Source organism: Phoca vitulina, unplaced genomic scaffold, assembly GCF_004348235.1.
Source record: "Phoca vitulina isolate PV1807 unplaced genomic scaffold, GSC_HSeal_1.0 scaffold36, whole genome shotgun sequence".
NCBI lineage: Eukaryota > Metazoa > Chordata > Mammalia > Carnivora > Phocidae > Phoca > Phoca vitulina.
The window spans coordinates 1,673-18,317 of record NW_022589739.1 but is presented as its reverse complement, the minus strand read 5'-3'; the positions used below and the strand labels follow the sequence as shown (position 1 = coordinate 18,317).

At 39.0% G+C, this 16,645-nt stretch overlaps 1 protein-coding gene across 1 annotated transcript in view; it reads right to left on the bottom strand.

Annotated features, from left to right (window-relative positions):
• The window catches only part of SAAL1 (serum amyloid A like 1), a 33,362-nt gene extending 18,119 nt beyond the window's left edge, over positions 1–15,243 (bottom strand). Inside the window, exons 1-7 of the mRNA XM_032427240.1 lie at positions 15,076–15,243; positions 13,604–13,717; positions 7,528–7,611; positions 4,175–4,254; positions 1,816–1,875; positions 1,566–1,681; positions 1,040–1,220 (exon numbers count right to left, since the gene is read on the bottom strand). Of these exons, the coding sequence (XP_032283131.1) occupies positions 1,040–1,220; positions 1,566–1,681; positions 1,816–1,875; positions 4,175–4,254; positions 7,528–7,611; positions 13,604–13,717; positions 15,076–15,207 (767 nt within the window). The 5' untranslated portion in view covers positions 15,208–15,243. The remainder of the gene's footprint in view (positions 1–1,039; positions 1,221–1,565; positions 1,682–1,815; positions 1,876–4,174; positions 4,255–7,527; positions 7,612–13,603; positions 13,718–15,075) is intronic.
• Positions 15,244–16,645: the final 1,402 nt, after the last annotated feature.

Below are 16,645 nucleotides of genomic sequence, written 5' to 3'. Positions count from 1 at the left end.
TGGAGACAAAAGAGCTTGGTTTTGTTCATGAAAGAAATTTCACATGGCTGAAACACACAGAACAAGTAATAAGGATGGAGAAGCACTAAATCCTTGTAAGCCATGCTTTAAAAAAAATCTGGACCTCATCCTAAGGAAAGCCATGGAAGAGCCCGAAGCATGAAAGTGAGATGATGAGCATGTGCTTTGGAAAGATGGCTCTACAGTAGAGGTTTGGAAAAATGCTGCAGTTATCTAGCTAAGAGACAGTGGCGGGGTGATGGCATGGATGGGATCCTAGAAAAAGTCAGGAACAAGTTCTGGGAGGTTGAATGGCCATGGAAAAAGAGCAGGATGGGGAGGAAAAGTCAGTAATGACTTCCACATCATCCTAATGGGATAATGATTGCATCATTCACTGAGATTGAGAACAGTGAAGAAGCAGGTTTGGAGGAAAGATGATGAGTTTAATCCTCACTTGGATAAAGGACATAAAATTCACAGACTTTACTATGGGTTATTAAGCACAAAGAATAAACAATTGACCATTAAGCAGATCAATTCACAAGTTAATTTTCTAGTGACTAGCAAGAAAGTTTCAATGACCTACAACACCTAGCAATCACTGTTGGCAAGACATTAGAGCCCAAAACTCAGTCACTTATCCAAGACTGACATATATACATAAGAAACAAGAAAACAAATGATGTCTGACAATAACTGAAAAAGTTGTTAAATGTTTGATGGAAAACAAAACACAAGAAAATCTTTTCTATTTGACTTAAATTACACAAAACTACAGAAAATTTCAAGACAGTAACCATACTTCATGCTGGAAAATAGCCTATAGCTAAGTAATATTAGAATAAGTACTTTGTAACCATTATGATTTTTGAAAACAGCAAACACACTGTCATCACACATATTAGTAGTGAATCCAACCTGACAAAGATTGACAGGATGTTATTCATCCTGTTGAAAAGAAACTAAAACTTATATCTAAGGATATTTCTAGCAATTGGATTTTCCCAGAACATTTTGCACAAAAAAGCTCACTTACCGTACTTGTTTTGAAGCTTCAAGTACACAGGGCACAATCTTAAACACTGGCTGCTCTTCAGAATCTTCCTGGGGTGGGTCCAGAGGCTGAACAGCCCCATTTCTAATCCATTCCAACATTAGCTTCTCATCCAAATCAAAAAGCTTGTCCACAACCTCCCCCACCTTGACCAGCAAGTCAACTGCAGACAATAAAACAAATATTGAAATGAGAAACAAAGTTTAAAAACAGTAAGGTTAATCAAAATTCCTAAAGCTATTCCAAGAAAGCCAAATCTTGCCAAATCATTACTTATTCAGAGGGCAATTTATTCACCTCCTTTGTTTAAATTTGCTTGTCTTCCTTCATTTTTAAATGAAGACTTGTCAGTATCCTGGTAGCTTAAGAAGAAATTTTATATCTTGAATCAAAATACTTTCTTACCTTAGACTTAAAGCTTTTTTTAAGCAACCTCCAGAAATAGTTACATGGTTTCCTAATAATTAAATATAACCAAAAATTTTTCCTAGATTACATGGTGACTTACCATTTGTTGAACTTGACATAATGAAACAAATGCTATCATAAATAGCTGGATATTCCCGGATTCTTTCAACCCAGACACTGGCTACTTCTGTCTGGGAAAGACAAGTAAGCAACAACCTACAAGATAAACATAAGCTTAGTAACTATGCTTGAAAAACAGTAAAGGAAATTCAAGAATGAAGAATTAACTCTATGGTCCTAGATTCCTGTATGAGTGAATATACGGAATCCATAGAAAGAAGAAAGCATACCGGCTTGTTTCCAGAAGAGTAGGAGGGTCTGAATCATACAAACAGTGCAATAACACCTGTCTATAAAAACAAAAAAGTTAACCCAATATGCATCACTTCTCTCATTTCAAATATCTAGGTAGAGTTACTTAATTTTTTCAACATTTTCATTGTGAAATATATATACAAGAAAGCCTATAGGATATAAATTTATACTTAATGAACAGTTATCAAGCAAATACATATTTACAAAAAACAGAACAGTGCTACATCTCTCCGTAGCCTTTGTGTGTCCCTTCCAAATCACAATTCTCTTTCCCACCTAGAAATGACTACTACCTGGACTTTTCCAGCAATTATTTCCTTGCTTTACTCTATAGTTTTATTATTCCATATATTTTGGCTTTGAATGTTATGTGAAAAAATTATACTGTATGTATTCTTTAGAGTCTTAGTTCTTTTGCTCAACACCATGTCTTTAAGATCTACCCTTGTTGGGGCACCTGGGTGGCTCAGTCGTTAGGCATCTGCCTTCGGCTCAGGTCATGATCCCAGGGTCCTGGGATCAAGCCCCGCATTGGGCTCCCTGCTCAGTGGGAGGCCTGCTTCTCCCTCTCCCACTCCCCCTGCTTGTATTCCCTCTCTCGCTGTCTCTCTCTCGGTCAAATAAATAAATAAAATCTTTAAAAAAAAAAAAAGATCTACCCTTGTTTTCCCATAGTGATCATTCTTTAATTCACTGCTGTAGAATATTCCATCATATGAACATAAAACAATTTATTTTTCCAGTCTACTGCTGATGGATATGTGGGTTGATTCTAACTGGGGCCATATCAAGCAATGCTCCTCCAATACTTTTTAGCTGATATACGTATGCCTGGTTTATCTTACTATATACAGTGGGATAGTTTGATCACAGTATCTGCACTGCCCATCTTCCAGTTTAACAAAATAATGCCCAACTTCTCTAAAGTGGCTGAACAAATTCATATCCCATCACCAATGTAAATTGTTCCATATTAATTTTAACATGACTCATTCTTAGATTTTTTTTTTTTAAGATTTTATTTATTTATTTGACAGAGAGAGACACAGCGAGAGAGGGAACACAAGCAGGGGGAGTGGGAGAGGGAGAAGCAGGCTCCCTGCTGAGCAGAGAGCCCAATGCGGGGCTTGATCCCAGGACTCCAGGATCATGACCTGAGCCAAAGGCAGACGCTCAACCAACTAAGCCACCCAGGTGCCCCTCATTCTTAGATTTTTGATAGGGACCATTAGAGACCAAATATAATCCTGGGTCATTTACTCCATGAATGACTTAAATTACTGAGGAATAAAGACCTTAAATTAGGATCTTAAAGTCACTCCACACACAGAAGAGGTAATTACCTCTATTTTAGAGACCCAGGTACTTAAATCCTGCGATAAACCCTCACAACCCTAGCTGACGATAACCACCCAGAACACTTTTCTTAATCTACTGTGGGCATAAATTTCTTTGAAATTCTGATTAACAGCCATGAACTCTCTGCCTAAAAAATGAATACATTCACAAAATTTAGCATACAATTCCAGGGTTTTCTCAGATCTCTTAAAGTAACCACTAGGGTTTCCACCACTAAAAAACCCTCTGCTTAAAATTTTCCTGCATTTATAATAGAACTAGCCCCAAGCAAAAATATGAAAGCCTTTGAATCACGGAGGCAACCCTGTATCTTCTAGTCTGTCGATAAGCCCTATCCCCTGATCTTAGTCAAGAGTTCTCAGGGTAGGGGCGCCTGGGTGGCTCAGTCGTTAAGCGGCTGCCTTCGGCTCAGGTCATGATCCCAGAGTCCTGGGATCGAGCCCCACATCGGGCTCCCTGCTCCGCGGGAAGCCTGCTTCTCCCTCTCCCGCTCCCCCTGCTTATGTTCCCGCTCTCGCTGTCTCTGTCTCTGTCAAATAAATAAATAAAATTAAAAAAAAAAAAAAAAGAGTTCTCAGGGTAACCCTGGTTACTAAGTCTAGTTCTTCCAGACTCTAGCTCTTCTGAGCCGTTGGATTCCCTGAGCCTAAATTATTTGGGACTCTGGTCAGGGGCCCCATCGCCAAGCTTTGCCCCTCGGGGTCTTATCTTGTCAGGCTTTACCACCTACTGAAGGTTTGTCCTTTTGCTACCAATAAAGAAACAGGCCTAAATCCTCAGTCATGCCCATTAAAAACTGTGAAACCCCTAGCTACCATCAATATACAATGAGACTCCTGGAGACTATTCATCAGGAGAAAGGAAATACTACATTTCATAAAATGTTCCTGTATCTCCTATGTATTAGAATTTCCTTAGGGATATGAAGTATTAATTTATTTTGTAAAAACATAATTCTTATATAGTAAAACTTACCCAAGATTTTTATCACTGCTGATGGACACACATATCTCCTGGAAACAGGCCATATTACCTAAAATTCCCACACAGATTTCCTGCCAAATCAAATGTCAAGGTCATAGGTCACAATGTCTTGAAGATAAAAGACACATACAAAAATAACAACTTGAAAAAAACTTTCACTGAGTCAGTATGGGGGAAGAAGAGGAGGTAGCATATAGAAGTACGCTAATCTTGACAAGTTTACAGCATTTGATGGGATGAAAGACACAAGAAAAAGAAAGATCAAAGGCAGGCACAAGTTATGGAAAAAGAAATCTTACGGATGAACTCAGTCTTAAATGGTTAGTAGGATATAGACATGCAAACAAGAAGAAAGACATTCGGACAAGTGGAAAAGTATCAGCAAAGGCAGGAAGGGAATAATGCACATGGCTAATACACTGAACCCTAAAGAGAGCAGCCTGACTGTACAAAATTGGAGAATAACATGAGATAAATACAGCAGGTAAAAAGGATCAGGACTAAGGGACTGGAATGCCATGCTGAAAAGATTAGATTTAATCTAGGAGGTTATGTGCATCCATAAAGATCAAGGAAGGGGGCAGCAAGCATACTGCAATGTTATTTTAGGAAGATTTTGTTGGCAGCAAAATGCATAGTGCATGATGGTGGAAAATGTTAAAGGAAGTTAATAACCTCAGCAATAACAGACGATGTTTACTTAGCACGTACTAGGCCCAGGCACTACTCCAAGCACTTCCCACATATTATTATTCATATAATAATTTATGAGGCAGGTACTGTTATCATCCCCATTTTTCAGATGAGGGGGAACTAAAGCACAGAGTAGTTAAGCAACCTGCCAGGATCTCCGCCTAGGCAAGAGCAGAGCTCCAGAGCCTGAGCATTTAACAACTATGCCATACTGCATCTCAGTAATCAAGGTGCAGAGATGAGGGTGGTGATGGCAGGCATGGAAAGGGATGAAGTTGAGAAAGACTCAAGCTGAAAGCAAAATAATCTGATGAGGGGCAAAAGGAGAAGGCAGTTGAACCTCACTCCTAGGTTTCAAGTTTCTTCATTTTTTCTAGTCAGAACTATTGGTCCCACTGACAGGAAAATGGGAAAAGAAAGTGTAGGAAAGGATACAGTGAACTCAGTTAGGCAGTTAGTTTCCAAACTTGCTGGAACATAAGACTCATTAGAGCAGGGAACATGTTAAAAATACAGATTTCTGAGTGCCATCTCAGAGCTACTCAATCAGAATCTCCAGGGTAGGGCCTGGGAAGCTAGTGTTTACCAAACACAGCACGTCATTTTTATGACCAGTTATGTGTGTTCATCACTGAGTCAGGACGTATGGAATTCTGGAATGGAAAATACAGCAAGCAAGTACAGAATGCCTAAAGAAAGTTGAAGATGTGACACCAGAAATCAGAAGCAAGGGCGCAGCTTTGATCCCACAGGCACAGACTCGCAACTTAAAAGTATAAAGAGTGGATGAGCTCACTAAGGAAATGAATTTAAAGAGGACAAGGGATCTGGGTCTGCAGCTTAGGAGTCCACACTGTGTAGGAAGAAAGAAAAAAGCCAATAAAAGTGACAGCGAAGTGACTGAAGAGGTCAGAGACCGGGAGAGTGAGGTGGCACCAAAGCTGTAGGAAGGGAAAGCTTCAATCAAATGAGGGTTGTCAAATGCTGGGGAAAGATTAAAGGAGAACAGAAGCGGCACAGAGACACATACATGTCCTTACAAATTAAAGGGAGAATGACTGAACCTCTAATCAAAGACATTTCTCATTTTGGCTGCTAGCCAGAATCAGCTGAGGGAACTTTAGAAGTTGTGTGGAGTCTCACACTTGGAAATTCTGTTTCAACTTATCTGGGTAAGGCCTGACTCAGGATTTTTAAAAGGTCCCAACGGCAAAGCTTCTCAAAATGTGGGCTCTCCTCCAGAGCACTCGCATCATTGGGGAACTTGTTAGAAATCCTCGAGCCTACCACAAACGTACGATCAGAAAGTCAGGGGTGGCCCAGTAATTGGTGGTTCTGGGACATGCTGAAGTTGGAGAGCCTGCGTTCCATTCTAACATGTGGCCGAGGCCGAGGATCACAGCTATAGACAGGCTGTGGCTCACAGGCATACATAATGATATGACTAATTCCTGAAAGGTGCCATTAATGACGGAAGCTTATTTCCTCTAAGTACTAATCACGAGTCAATGTATTTAAGTTCGAAAAATCCAGGAGAAAAATCATATCAACTGTCAAATTTTTCTATCAACATAATGACCCCAGGAAAAAGCGGTTCATCAGTTCATCGGGTCCCAATTCAGGAAGAACACTGTCCTCAACGAAATTTGAATTCAGCATTCAATTTGTAAAAATATACTACAGAATTCTCCACTTCATAATTTCAAAGAAAGAAAGGTAATACAGCGCAGTGGTTATACTGAAGTAAGGCCGGCTCAGCTCAAATCCCAGCTCTATTCTTTCCCAGCTGTATGACCCTGGACACATTAACCAGAGACTTAGCTCATTTATTTATAAAGTGAAGATAAATTCCTATCTCACAGAATAGTAAAACCAAATACTGAGTAAATAGCAGTTATTCGTAAGTATAACTACTTAATATTTACTAATCACCCACGATATGCATAGCACAGCCCAAACTAAATGACACAGAAACACAATCCACTGCACACAGCGTAGATCAAGACTAAATGAGAAGCAGAGATAATTCCGCTAGGGAGTTTACAATCAGCAATGGCCACTGAGAGCTTACTTATTTGGGAAGGCTTAGAAGAAATGCAGCTCCTGGGGTAACAGATGTGACTCTTGAGAGGGATGGAGGGCATATGAAGGGAGGCATGGAGATGGTGATCAACGCAGTGAGCTTGAGACAAGGAGTGGACAGGCCTTGCTAAATTAGAAGCACCATCTGCACAACAGATTTTATGCTGGAAAGATGAATTAGATTCAGATTATGGAAAGTCCTGAGTGTTAGGCTGAGTTCAGAATGAAGGTTTTTAAGCAATGGAGGATTTTATGGGGAAAAAAAAAAAAAAGAGCAATCAACAGAAATGGGAGGTCCAGGCAATGTTCCCTGTTCTGCCACATATTAGGAACATAACTTTGGTCATGCCTGTTTCCCACAGCGGTTAAATGGAAGTATTGATCTCCCTGGTCCAACCCACTCTAATGATTTTAAACAGCACATTATCGAGTGCCAGGCAATGTTCAATAAAAATCTGCTGACTGATTTGTGGCCAGCAAGAAAATTAAAGTGAGAAAAATGAAAGACTATCTAGCACTATCTGCTGTTATTGCTCCAAAGAGGAAGCTTTAAAAATGTACATACTTACTCTTAATCGAGGACATTTGGATTTGGCCAATACTCCCATAAATATGTCAGGAGCATTAAATTCTTGGAGAAATAGCGCCACATCCTGAAAATTAAAAAATGATTATTAATTTGGATGCTGAATAGTCCTCTTTAAACCCCATAGTTCAGACAACCATTTAAAAAAAATATTCTATATATACCTCCTTTCAGGCTCAAGAAAAAAAAGCCATAGGTTAGGAGCTGTATCATTACACAAAAGTAATGTTAGAGAGTCTTTGTGCTATGTGGTCCCAAGGCAATGGAACAAATCCATAAACAAATTTAAACTAACTGTGATACTCCAGGAATATCTTCCTTTTTCTGCCTTGAATGCATTTACCGTAATGATCTTTCTAGCCACCAGGAATGTTAACTCATTCAAACATATTTGCTAGTTGCCAGGTATCCTGCCAGACACTGGGGTGGGGAAAAACGTAAAACTCATAATTCCTGTCTTCTAAGATCTTAAAACACAATGGGGAAACAGGTTAAAACCCCTACTGGGTCATGCCCCAAATCAGAACTTGCGCTTTCAAAATTCTGAAAATAGAAAATAGAAAATAATTCTGATCACGGTGTAACTGCAACAGCTTCCTATCTCCTTCCTAGAGTTCGCTCAGGCCACGGCGCCTACAGGGTACAGGTGAATGAACCCGGAGCGGTCATGTGATCCAATCTTGCACGCTCCAAGACCAAATCAGTTTGCTGTGGAGATCTGTGTTGTACAATATTTAAATAAAATGAAGTTTTTGATGGTCTATTGCCTCGGATTTTCACCAAACTTGAGGTGTATATTTGCATAGCTTAACTTAAAACCAGAAGCTGTGTGGCTTAAGTGAAAATGCTCTTCAAAGGACCCTGGAGGCACCCCAAAGACAGAGGCAGTAATCCTTCATAGCAGCCGAAACCAAGGTAACCTGCATGACTGCTGACTAGAAAAGACGTCCTGTAATTATTAAGAGAGCACAATCAGAGAAAACAGTATTTTCAAAGATACACTCCAAACTGAAAGTCACAGCAACAGATGCTCCCCACTCAAAGTGTTTAGAGTGCTGTTTGTCATGTTGGCAACTCTTAGGGCACGCAGAGAGTGATTTATTTAAACGATAGTTAGTAATTCCTAGGGTAGCACAGGGTTAGGTAGTCTAACAATATCAACACCAATAATAATAATAACGGCAATTAACATTTATTGAGCAAGTGGTCATTAACACAGTGAAGTGGTTTGCATACTATCTTATTTAATTCTCAAAAGATCCCTATAAAGTAGTTGTTATTATTAGTTCCATTCCGCTAATTAACAGAAGTTTTAAAAGGTTAAGCAACCTGCCCAAGACTATACAATCAGTAGAACAAAGCCAGGAGAACAGAACCCAGATGAGTCTGACTCATGGACATGCTCTTAATCAGAACACCATGCTACCCCTCAGCTATTCATTCAGTCACTCATGCATTCATTCATTCACTCTTCACCAAGTATTTACTGCAAAACCCAAGTAACAGGCACTGTTTGAGGCTCTGGGGGGACACATCAGTGAACAAGCTAGATAAGGTCCCAGTCTCATGGAATTTTTATTCTAGAGGGATGAGCAAACAATAAACCCATAAACAACTGATTTAAGTGCTACAAGGAAGAGAGACAAGATAGTATGTGCCAGAAGCCAAGATGTGGGGAGGCCTACTTCAGATAGAGAAGGTACCTCTGAAGAGGTGACATTAAGCTTTTAAGAGAAGGAACTTAAATCTATCAGAGGACACAAAGGCTGAGTAACTAGGTAAGTGTTATGCAACAGAGTGAACACATTTCATGAGAGCACAGAAGAGATGAATTCTGCTTGGAGTGTCTGAGGAGGCATCACAGAGAAGGTGACATTTAGGCTGGGCCATAAAAGATGAGAAAGATTTTACTGGCTGGAGGCCATTCCAGGCAGACAGGGACATGAACAGAGCATGAACACATGAAAATGCAGAAAGCATCTGAAGTCTCTGGTCCAGCTCAAACATCAGTGGTAGGAGATAAGCCTGGAAGGACTTTACACCAGTAATCAGTGGACATCTCAGTTCTCTAGAGGTGCTTCAAGAGCTACCCTAAGAAGGTGAAAAGGAGGCCAAAAACATGACCCTGCCTTCCACCAACAATCTTATTCAAACAGCAGCTCTGTTTTACCTATTTCATATTTGAGGATTTCACATTAAGATTTCATTTTAAAAATGAACAGATATTGAAATTTTTTAAAAATGCCATGCAAGTCACACCTCCCTACCTATATATATATAGGACACCACCCAGCAAACAGCAGAATACACATTTTTTTTCAGTGAACATGGAAAATTTCCAAGATAAATCACATTCTAAAACAAGTCTAAATATATTTTTAAAAGGATTCAGTGTTCACAGACTTCAGTAACAGAAAGATAACCAAAAAACTCCCAAATATTTGAAATCTAAACAATGTACTGCTAAATAACTCATTAGCCAAAGAAGAATGAAAGGAAAATTAGAACTAAACTAAATGAGAGGAAACCCAACATATCAGAGTCTGTGGGATACTGCCAAAGCAATAGTTGAAAATTTATAGTGTTACATGTCTATATTAAAAAAAAGCAAATTAAACCAGAGTGAATAGGAGGAGGAAAATAATAGAGATCAAAATGGAAATCAATGAAACAGAAAACAGTAAAGCAACAGAGAAAATGAACAAAACCAAAGGCTGGTTCTTTATGAAGATCAATAAATTAAACTTCTAGCCAGAATGATGAGGGGAAAAAAGACAGAAGTTACAAATTACTAATATCAGGAATGAGAGAGGTGCTATCACTACAGATTCTACAGATAATTAAAGGAAAATAACATAATATTATGAAGAACTTTATGCCAATAAATTTGACAACTTAGATAAAATGGATAAATTCCCTGAAGAACATAAACTACCAAAGTAACCTGAATAGCCTTATTTATACCTAGTAAAGGAACTGAATTTATAATCTTTTGCACCAAAAACAACTAAATGGTGAATTTTATGGTAGGGAGTTATATCTCAATAAAACTATTATTTCTTAAAAGTAATAAATATACAAAACTAAACAAGCAAAAAACAAAAAAAAATCTTCCCAGAAAGAAAACTCCAAGCTCCGATGGCTTCACTGGTGAATTCCACCAAATATTTAAGGAAGAAATATTAATTCTGTACAAACTCTTCCTGAAAAATGAAGAGGGAAAAGTTCCCAATCAATGAGGACAGCATTACCCTGGTACCAAAACCAGATAATGACAAGAAAATGAATTATCTCTCATGAAATTAGATAGAATTTCTAAACAAGATTTTAGCACCTCAAAAATCAGTCAACTTAGTTCATCATATTAACAAACTAAAGAGAAGCCACATGATCATCTCAACTGACTTAGCAAAAGTATGACAAAATACAAAATCCATTCCTGATAAAGACTCTAGGCATACTAGAGACAGAATGGAACTTTCTCAATCTGCACTTACATCATATTAATGGTGGAAGACCAGACGTTCTGCCGCTCAATTACGAACAAGAGGATGCCCCTCTCACCATTTTTCTAATCAACATCATACTGGAGACAGCAAATGTGCAAGAAAAAGAAATAAAAGCAATTCAAATTGAAAAAGTAGTAAAACGTTTCCTTTATAAATGAAATACAGCTACAGGATGTAAAATATACAAAATCAACTGAATTTCTATATACTAGCAATGAACAGATATTGAAATTTTTTAAAAATGCCATTTTTAATAGCATGGAAAAGTATGAAATAGGAATAAATCTGACAAAAGATGTGAAATACCTATACACTAAAAACTACAAAACTTTGCTGAAACAAATTAGAGAGGATCTAAATAAATGGAAAGATATACCTTGTTCAATTTATCAATTCTTTCCCCAAATGATCTATAAATTCAACTCAATCTCAGTCAAAATCCTAGCAGGCATTTTAAAGAAAGTGACAAATTGATTTCTAAAATTAATATGGAAATACAAAGGATCCAGGACAACCAAAACAACTCTAAGAAACAACAAAGTTGGAAGATTAACACTACCTGATTTCAAGATTTCTTATAAATGTACGGTAATTAAAACAATCATAAAGATGGACAAATAGATCAATGGAACAAAACAGAGTCCAGAAATAGACTCACACATACAGAATAACTGATTTTTGACGAAGATACAAAGGCAATTCAGTGGAGAAAGGACAGTCTTTTTAAAAATTGAGCTTGAATAACTGGACATCCATATGCAGAAAAAGTGAACTTCAATTCATACCTTGCATCACACACAAAAATTAACTCAAAATGGATTACAGATCTACCAGTAAAACTTAAAATTATAAAACTTATAGAAAAAAAAACTAAGAAAACAACACAATTAAAAAGTGGGCAAAAGATCTGAACAAGCACCAAAAAAAGATATACAGATTGCAAATAAACACATAAAAACATGGTCAACACTGTTAGTAATTAGGGAAATCCAAATTACAATTACAAGGAGAATCACTACACACTTATTAGAATGACTAAAATCAAAAGGCTGACCATACCAAGTATTGGCGAGGATGAGGAGAAACTGGACTTGTATCTCATATGCTGCTTATGGTAATGTAAAATGTAAAAACCACTTTGGAAAATACACAATTTTTTACACAACCTGTAAGAAACACAATTCGGACTGTTTCTTAAAAATTAAACATAAAAAAAAAAAAAAAGTTAAACATACACCTACCATATGACCCAATACCACTCTAGGTATTTACCCGAGAGAAAGGAACACATAAGTCCATACATAATTATACACAAAGATTCAGTGTTAACTTTAATAAACCATGAACAACTCAAATACCCACCAACAGAGGAATAAATGAATAAATCATGATATACACATACAATGAAGTGTCACTCAGCAATAAAAAAATAATAAACTACTAATAGACACAACATGCATGAATCTTAAAACAATGATGCTGAGTGAAAGAGCCGGACCCCTCCAAAAAAAGAATACGATCTCATTTATATAAAACTAGACAATGCAAACGACTCTGAAGTGACAGAAGGGCGATCCGGTGGTTGTCTGGAGAGGTTGCAGGCAGGGAGGGGCAAGAGGAAGGGATACGAACAGGCATAAGGAAACTTTTGAGGTGAGAGAGATGTTCTCTTTCTGGATTACAGTGACGGCTTCATGTGCGTATACACACACAAAAATTTTCAAATTGTGCAATTTAAATATGTGTAGTTTCTGTAACACCAATTACACCTCAAGAATACACAGCTTTTTTGGTGCGAATTATACCTCAATAAAACTGTATCAAAAAACAGCCAAAGCCAATGAATAGCCATGGACAACTTTTAAGACAGAAGAAAAGAACACAATTAAGTCTGTGTTTTAGGAAAAAGAGAACTTCCGTGACAATGTGGAGGACAGAAAGGAAGTGAAAGACTAAAACAAGGATTTTAATCAGGAAGCTATTGCAAAAGTCCAAGTCATTAAGTGAGAGGTTATGTATGTCAATCTCTTTTCATGTCTTTTCTTATCTGTAAAATAAGGGTACTACCTGTTATCACAGGGTTATTGTGAAAAGCAAATGGAATAATATATACATGAAAATGCTGTTAAGCTACAGAGACAGAGTACAATACAAACGTTAAAATATTATTTTGCAATTATATACACATGGGTCCTTCTTGTCCCCTTCTAATTTAATCGTGGTACATCAGTGGTCTCCTAACTTCTAACGTGCTCTCAAACACAAGGTCAGCATTCTCTAAAGCAGGTAAGTATCAGAACTTTCCTGGGCTACAAGCATTCTTGCATTCATGAGAACTATATATTTAGACCAAATCTAATGACAGCTCAGATCCTCTAGGCTCAGAAACAAAAGTTTAGCATTTAAGCTCACTCCCTATACCCATATGAGTGATTACAGACACTAAAGTATTCTCCCAGAGTCGTAAGGACTGAAACTTAAAAAAAAAAAAAAATCCATTCACCACCTCCCTACCCAACAGTCTTCTCAGTTTCATTTCCAACCCCATACCTCGTCCATTGACATATCCCATACTCTGCAAATTTCATTCTCCATTTCTTCATCAAGCTCCATCTGCTGCTCCTCATCATCTGAGCTGGATTTGGTATTTTCAGGGCTAACAATCTTCAACAGAAAGGAAGAAAAGTGATGACAAAAGCAGTCCATAGTACTCATAATGTAATATTATCCCATCATCATTCACAAGTCACAAAGACACTTTCCTCAAAGTATCTTCTCCTGCAGAAACCTTTTTTTAAAAAATTACTGCCCTGGGTAGATCTATTCATTCACATTCACAGAGTATATACTGTTACTAGGCACTGGGGTCGAAATACAGAGATGAATATATTTAACCCCTTGCTTTCAAGCAGTTAAGGATCTACAGGGGGAAACACACGTAAACTAATCATCACAACAGAAAAGGCTGAGTGATACAGATGAATTATGGCCAGAGTAGTGAAAGCAAAAACGATGGACCAAGACCTATGCCTGGAAAAGGTGGGCAAACTTCTCCTAGGAGGTAATCGTTAAGCTAAATCTTTGAGGGAGAACAGGAGTTTGTCATGTGAAGAACGGGAGAAGAACATACCTAAGAAAGTTCAAGAGTTCAGAGTTAAGAAAGGGCCTAGTAAGGTCTGGGGAATGGTGAGTAGTTGAGTGTGTCTTGGGCAGATGAGGCTGGGAAGGTTGCAAGGAGCCCTGGATTCCAAACTAAGAAATACGCATTTTTCTCCTGCAGGCAAAGAGAACCAAAATGAGTTCCCAAGGACAGCTTGCTTCTTTTGGTTTGTCTGTTTGTCTAAGGACGAATATTCCAGCAACTATGTAGTAGCGGCACTGGAGAGAACAGAGACTGAAAGTAGGTAAGTCCGGGAAACGTGGGAGAAGAAAGTTCACATTTAGTGAGAGCTCCTATAAGCCAAACACCATGGTAAGCACTCTATGCCCATTATAATCTTATCTAACCTACACAATAACCCGATATACAATAACATAGGTAACGCAGTTTATAGAAATTGAGAAAGAAATCGAGGCTCTGAGCGGTTAGGTAACTTGCCCAAAGCAGGTGATGAAGCCACGCTTTCGTATCAGAGCTGCAGGACTCCAAAATCACCATTTATTCTACTACAACAAAAGTCCACGAAATAAATTAGGCCCTGAGGTTCAGAAACGACAGTGGGAATGGGGAGCAAAGAGCCGAGCAATGTATTTACACGGTCAGACATTTTCGGAAAATATGCAAAAGTAAAATATTTTAACCGTAAGCATTCCAGCATCCCTGCCACTCTACCTCCCTTTGTGTTGAGGAGTACCGGGAAGTGGCTCCCCGCAGTTTTGGGGTCCGTGGAGGCGGCCAGGACGCTAAGCGCGATGCCTCGAGAAGGGTCGTCGGGGAGGGGGTGCTGGAGGGGGCTGCCAGAGGCGTGACCAGGGGGCTGGGACAATGTGGGCGAGCCCACGCGGGGCGCGACTTTCCACACCTGGATGAGCCCGCTGAGGACGCCGAAGAGCCAGTGTTTGCTGTAGACCGTGCTTCCTATGCAGTCACCCCCGACCCCCTCCTCCTCGTCCTGGTCCCGACTCGGCAGCGGCGGCGAAGGGTTGCGGTCCATGACTTCGTCGCCACCCGCTCATAGAAGCCGCGCCGGAAGCCGCCGGAGGAGGCGATAAACCTCCTGGCGCCAGAGGGGCCGGCGCGCCCGGCGCGGCTCCCGCCACAGCGCCCCCTACTGCCCGGAGCCTGCCGGCCTGAATACCCGTTCTATGCGCCCTCAGGCTTGGGATCCCAGATGACTTGATCTCCCCTTACCCAACCCTGTCTAGGACCCAAGCACGACCATATTCATAACTGTTATTTGTCACTCTCCCTGGACCAGATATTCCATCTCCTTAGGGGCTCTTAGCCTGACTGAAAGGACAGGGAGTCGGGGACAGTGTCTCTGGTGCAGATGTACATTTCGAAGCTGTCGGACCCCTGATCTCTGGGCACGTTTGGCATCCTTAAAAGCATCAGTAGGCGCTCTTTCTTTTCCCAGGTGTGGCTGGAATCCTCGGAAAGACATAAGTCACCAGGAAGAACGTCAATATCGTCAAGATTACAACTCCCTGTATTTTCAGTTCCTGCTTCTCTTTAGTTTAGTGGTACTCAACCTCAGACCCAGTGCTCCTCCCCCACCCCACAACAAATATTTTGCCACACCTACTTTACTTTGATGAAAGAGATTTATAGATGATATTATCTACCTTAACATTAATTTCAAAAATAGTAATATGGCTCCCTAACAGAAAGAAGAAATAGAATTAATTTAAAATAAAATGATACGTATTTTAATATCTCAAGTACTAGAAGACATAATAGAGGTCTCCAATGTTAGCACATACACATCAGATCACTGTGAACCGAACAGTTACAATACAGAGTAAGAGAGGTGTGATTCCATCAGGGGCTGTGCTTCTCAAAATCATAAACAGAGGATGGTAAAACTTCTACCAAAACAAAGTTTCAATTTACAAAGCAATTGCATTTTCAGAAAATTTTAAGTTATGTTAAAACTGGAAAAAGAATACTCTGTTAATATGTAAAACACAGTTGGGTTCCAGGCTTAAATAATTATGAACATTTTTTTTCACTGTATGCAAAGGGGCAGACCCAGGTTTTATAAGGCCTGAATTATGCAATTTGGGGAGCCCCCTTTAGGAAAAACAATACAAAATTACAAATATTAAATTAGTTAACAATAGGAAATATTTCTTTAGAATGGCGAAAACATACCAATTTTAAATAGCCAACAAATATGTAAAACATCACAAAATACAGAAAAATATATAAATATTTTATTAATAAACAGCCTGACACACTTCAGCAATCCTTTTTCTTTCTCCTAATAGAATTTATTTTTAGAGCAATTCTAGTTTCACAGCAATATTGAGCAGAAGGTACAGAAATTTCCCATATAATTCACACCTGCTTCCATGCATAGCGTCCCCCATTATTAGCATTCCCCACTAGAGCGGGATATCCGATATAATTGATGAACCTACACTGGCACA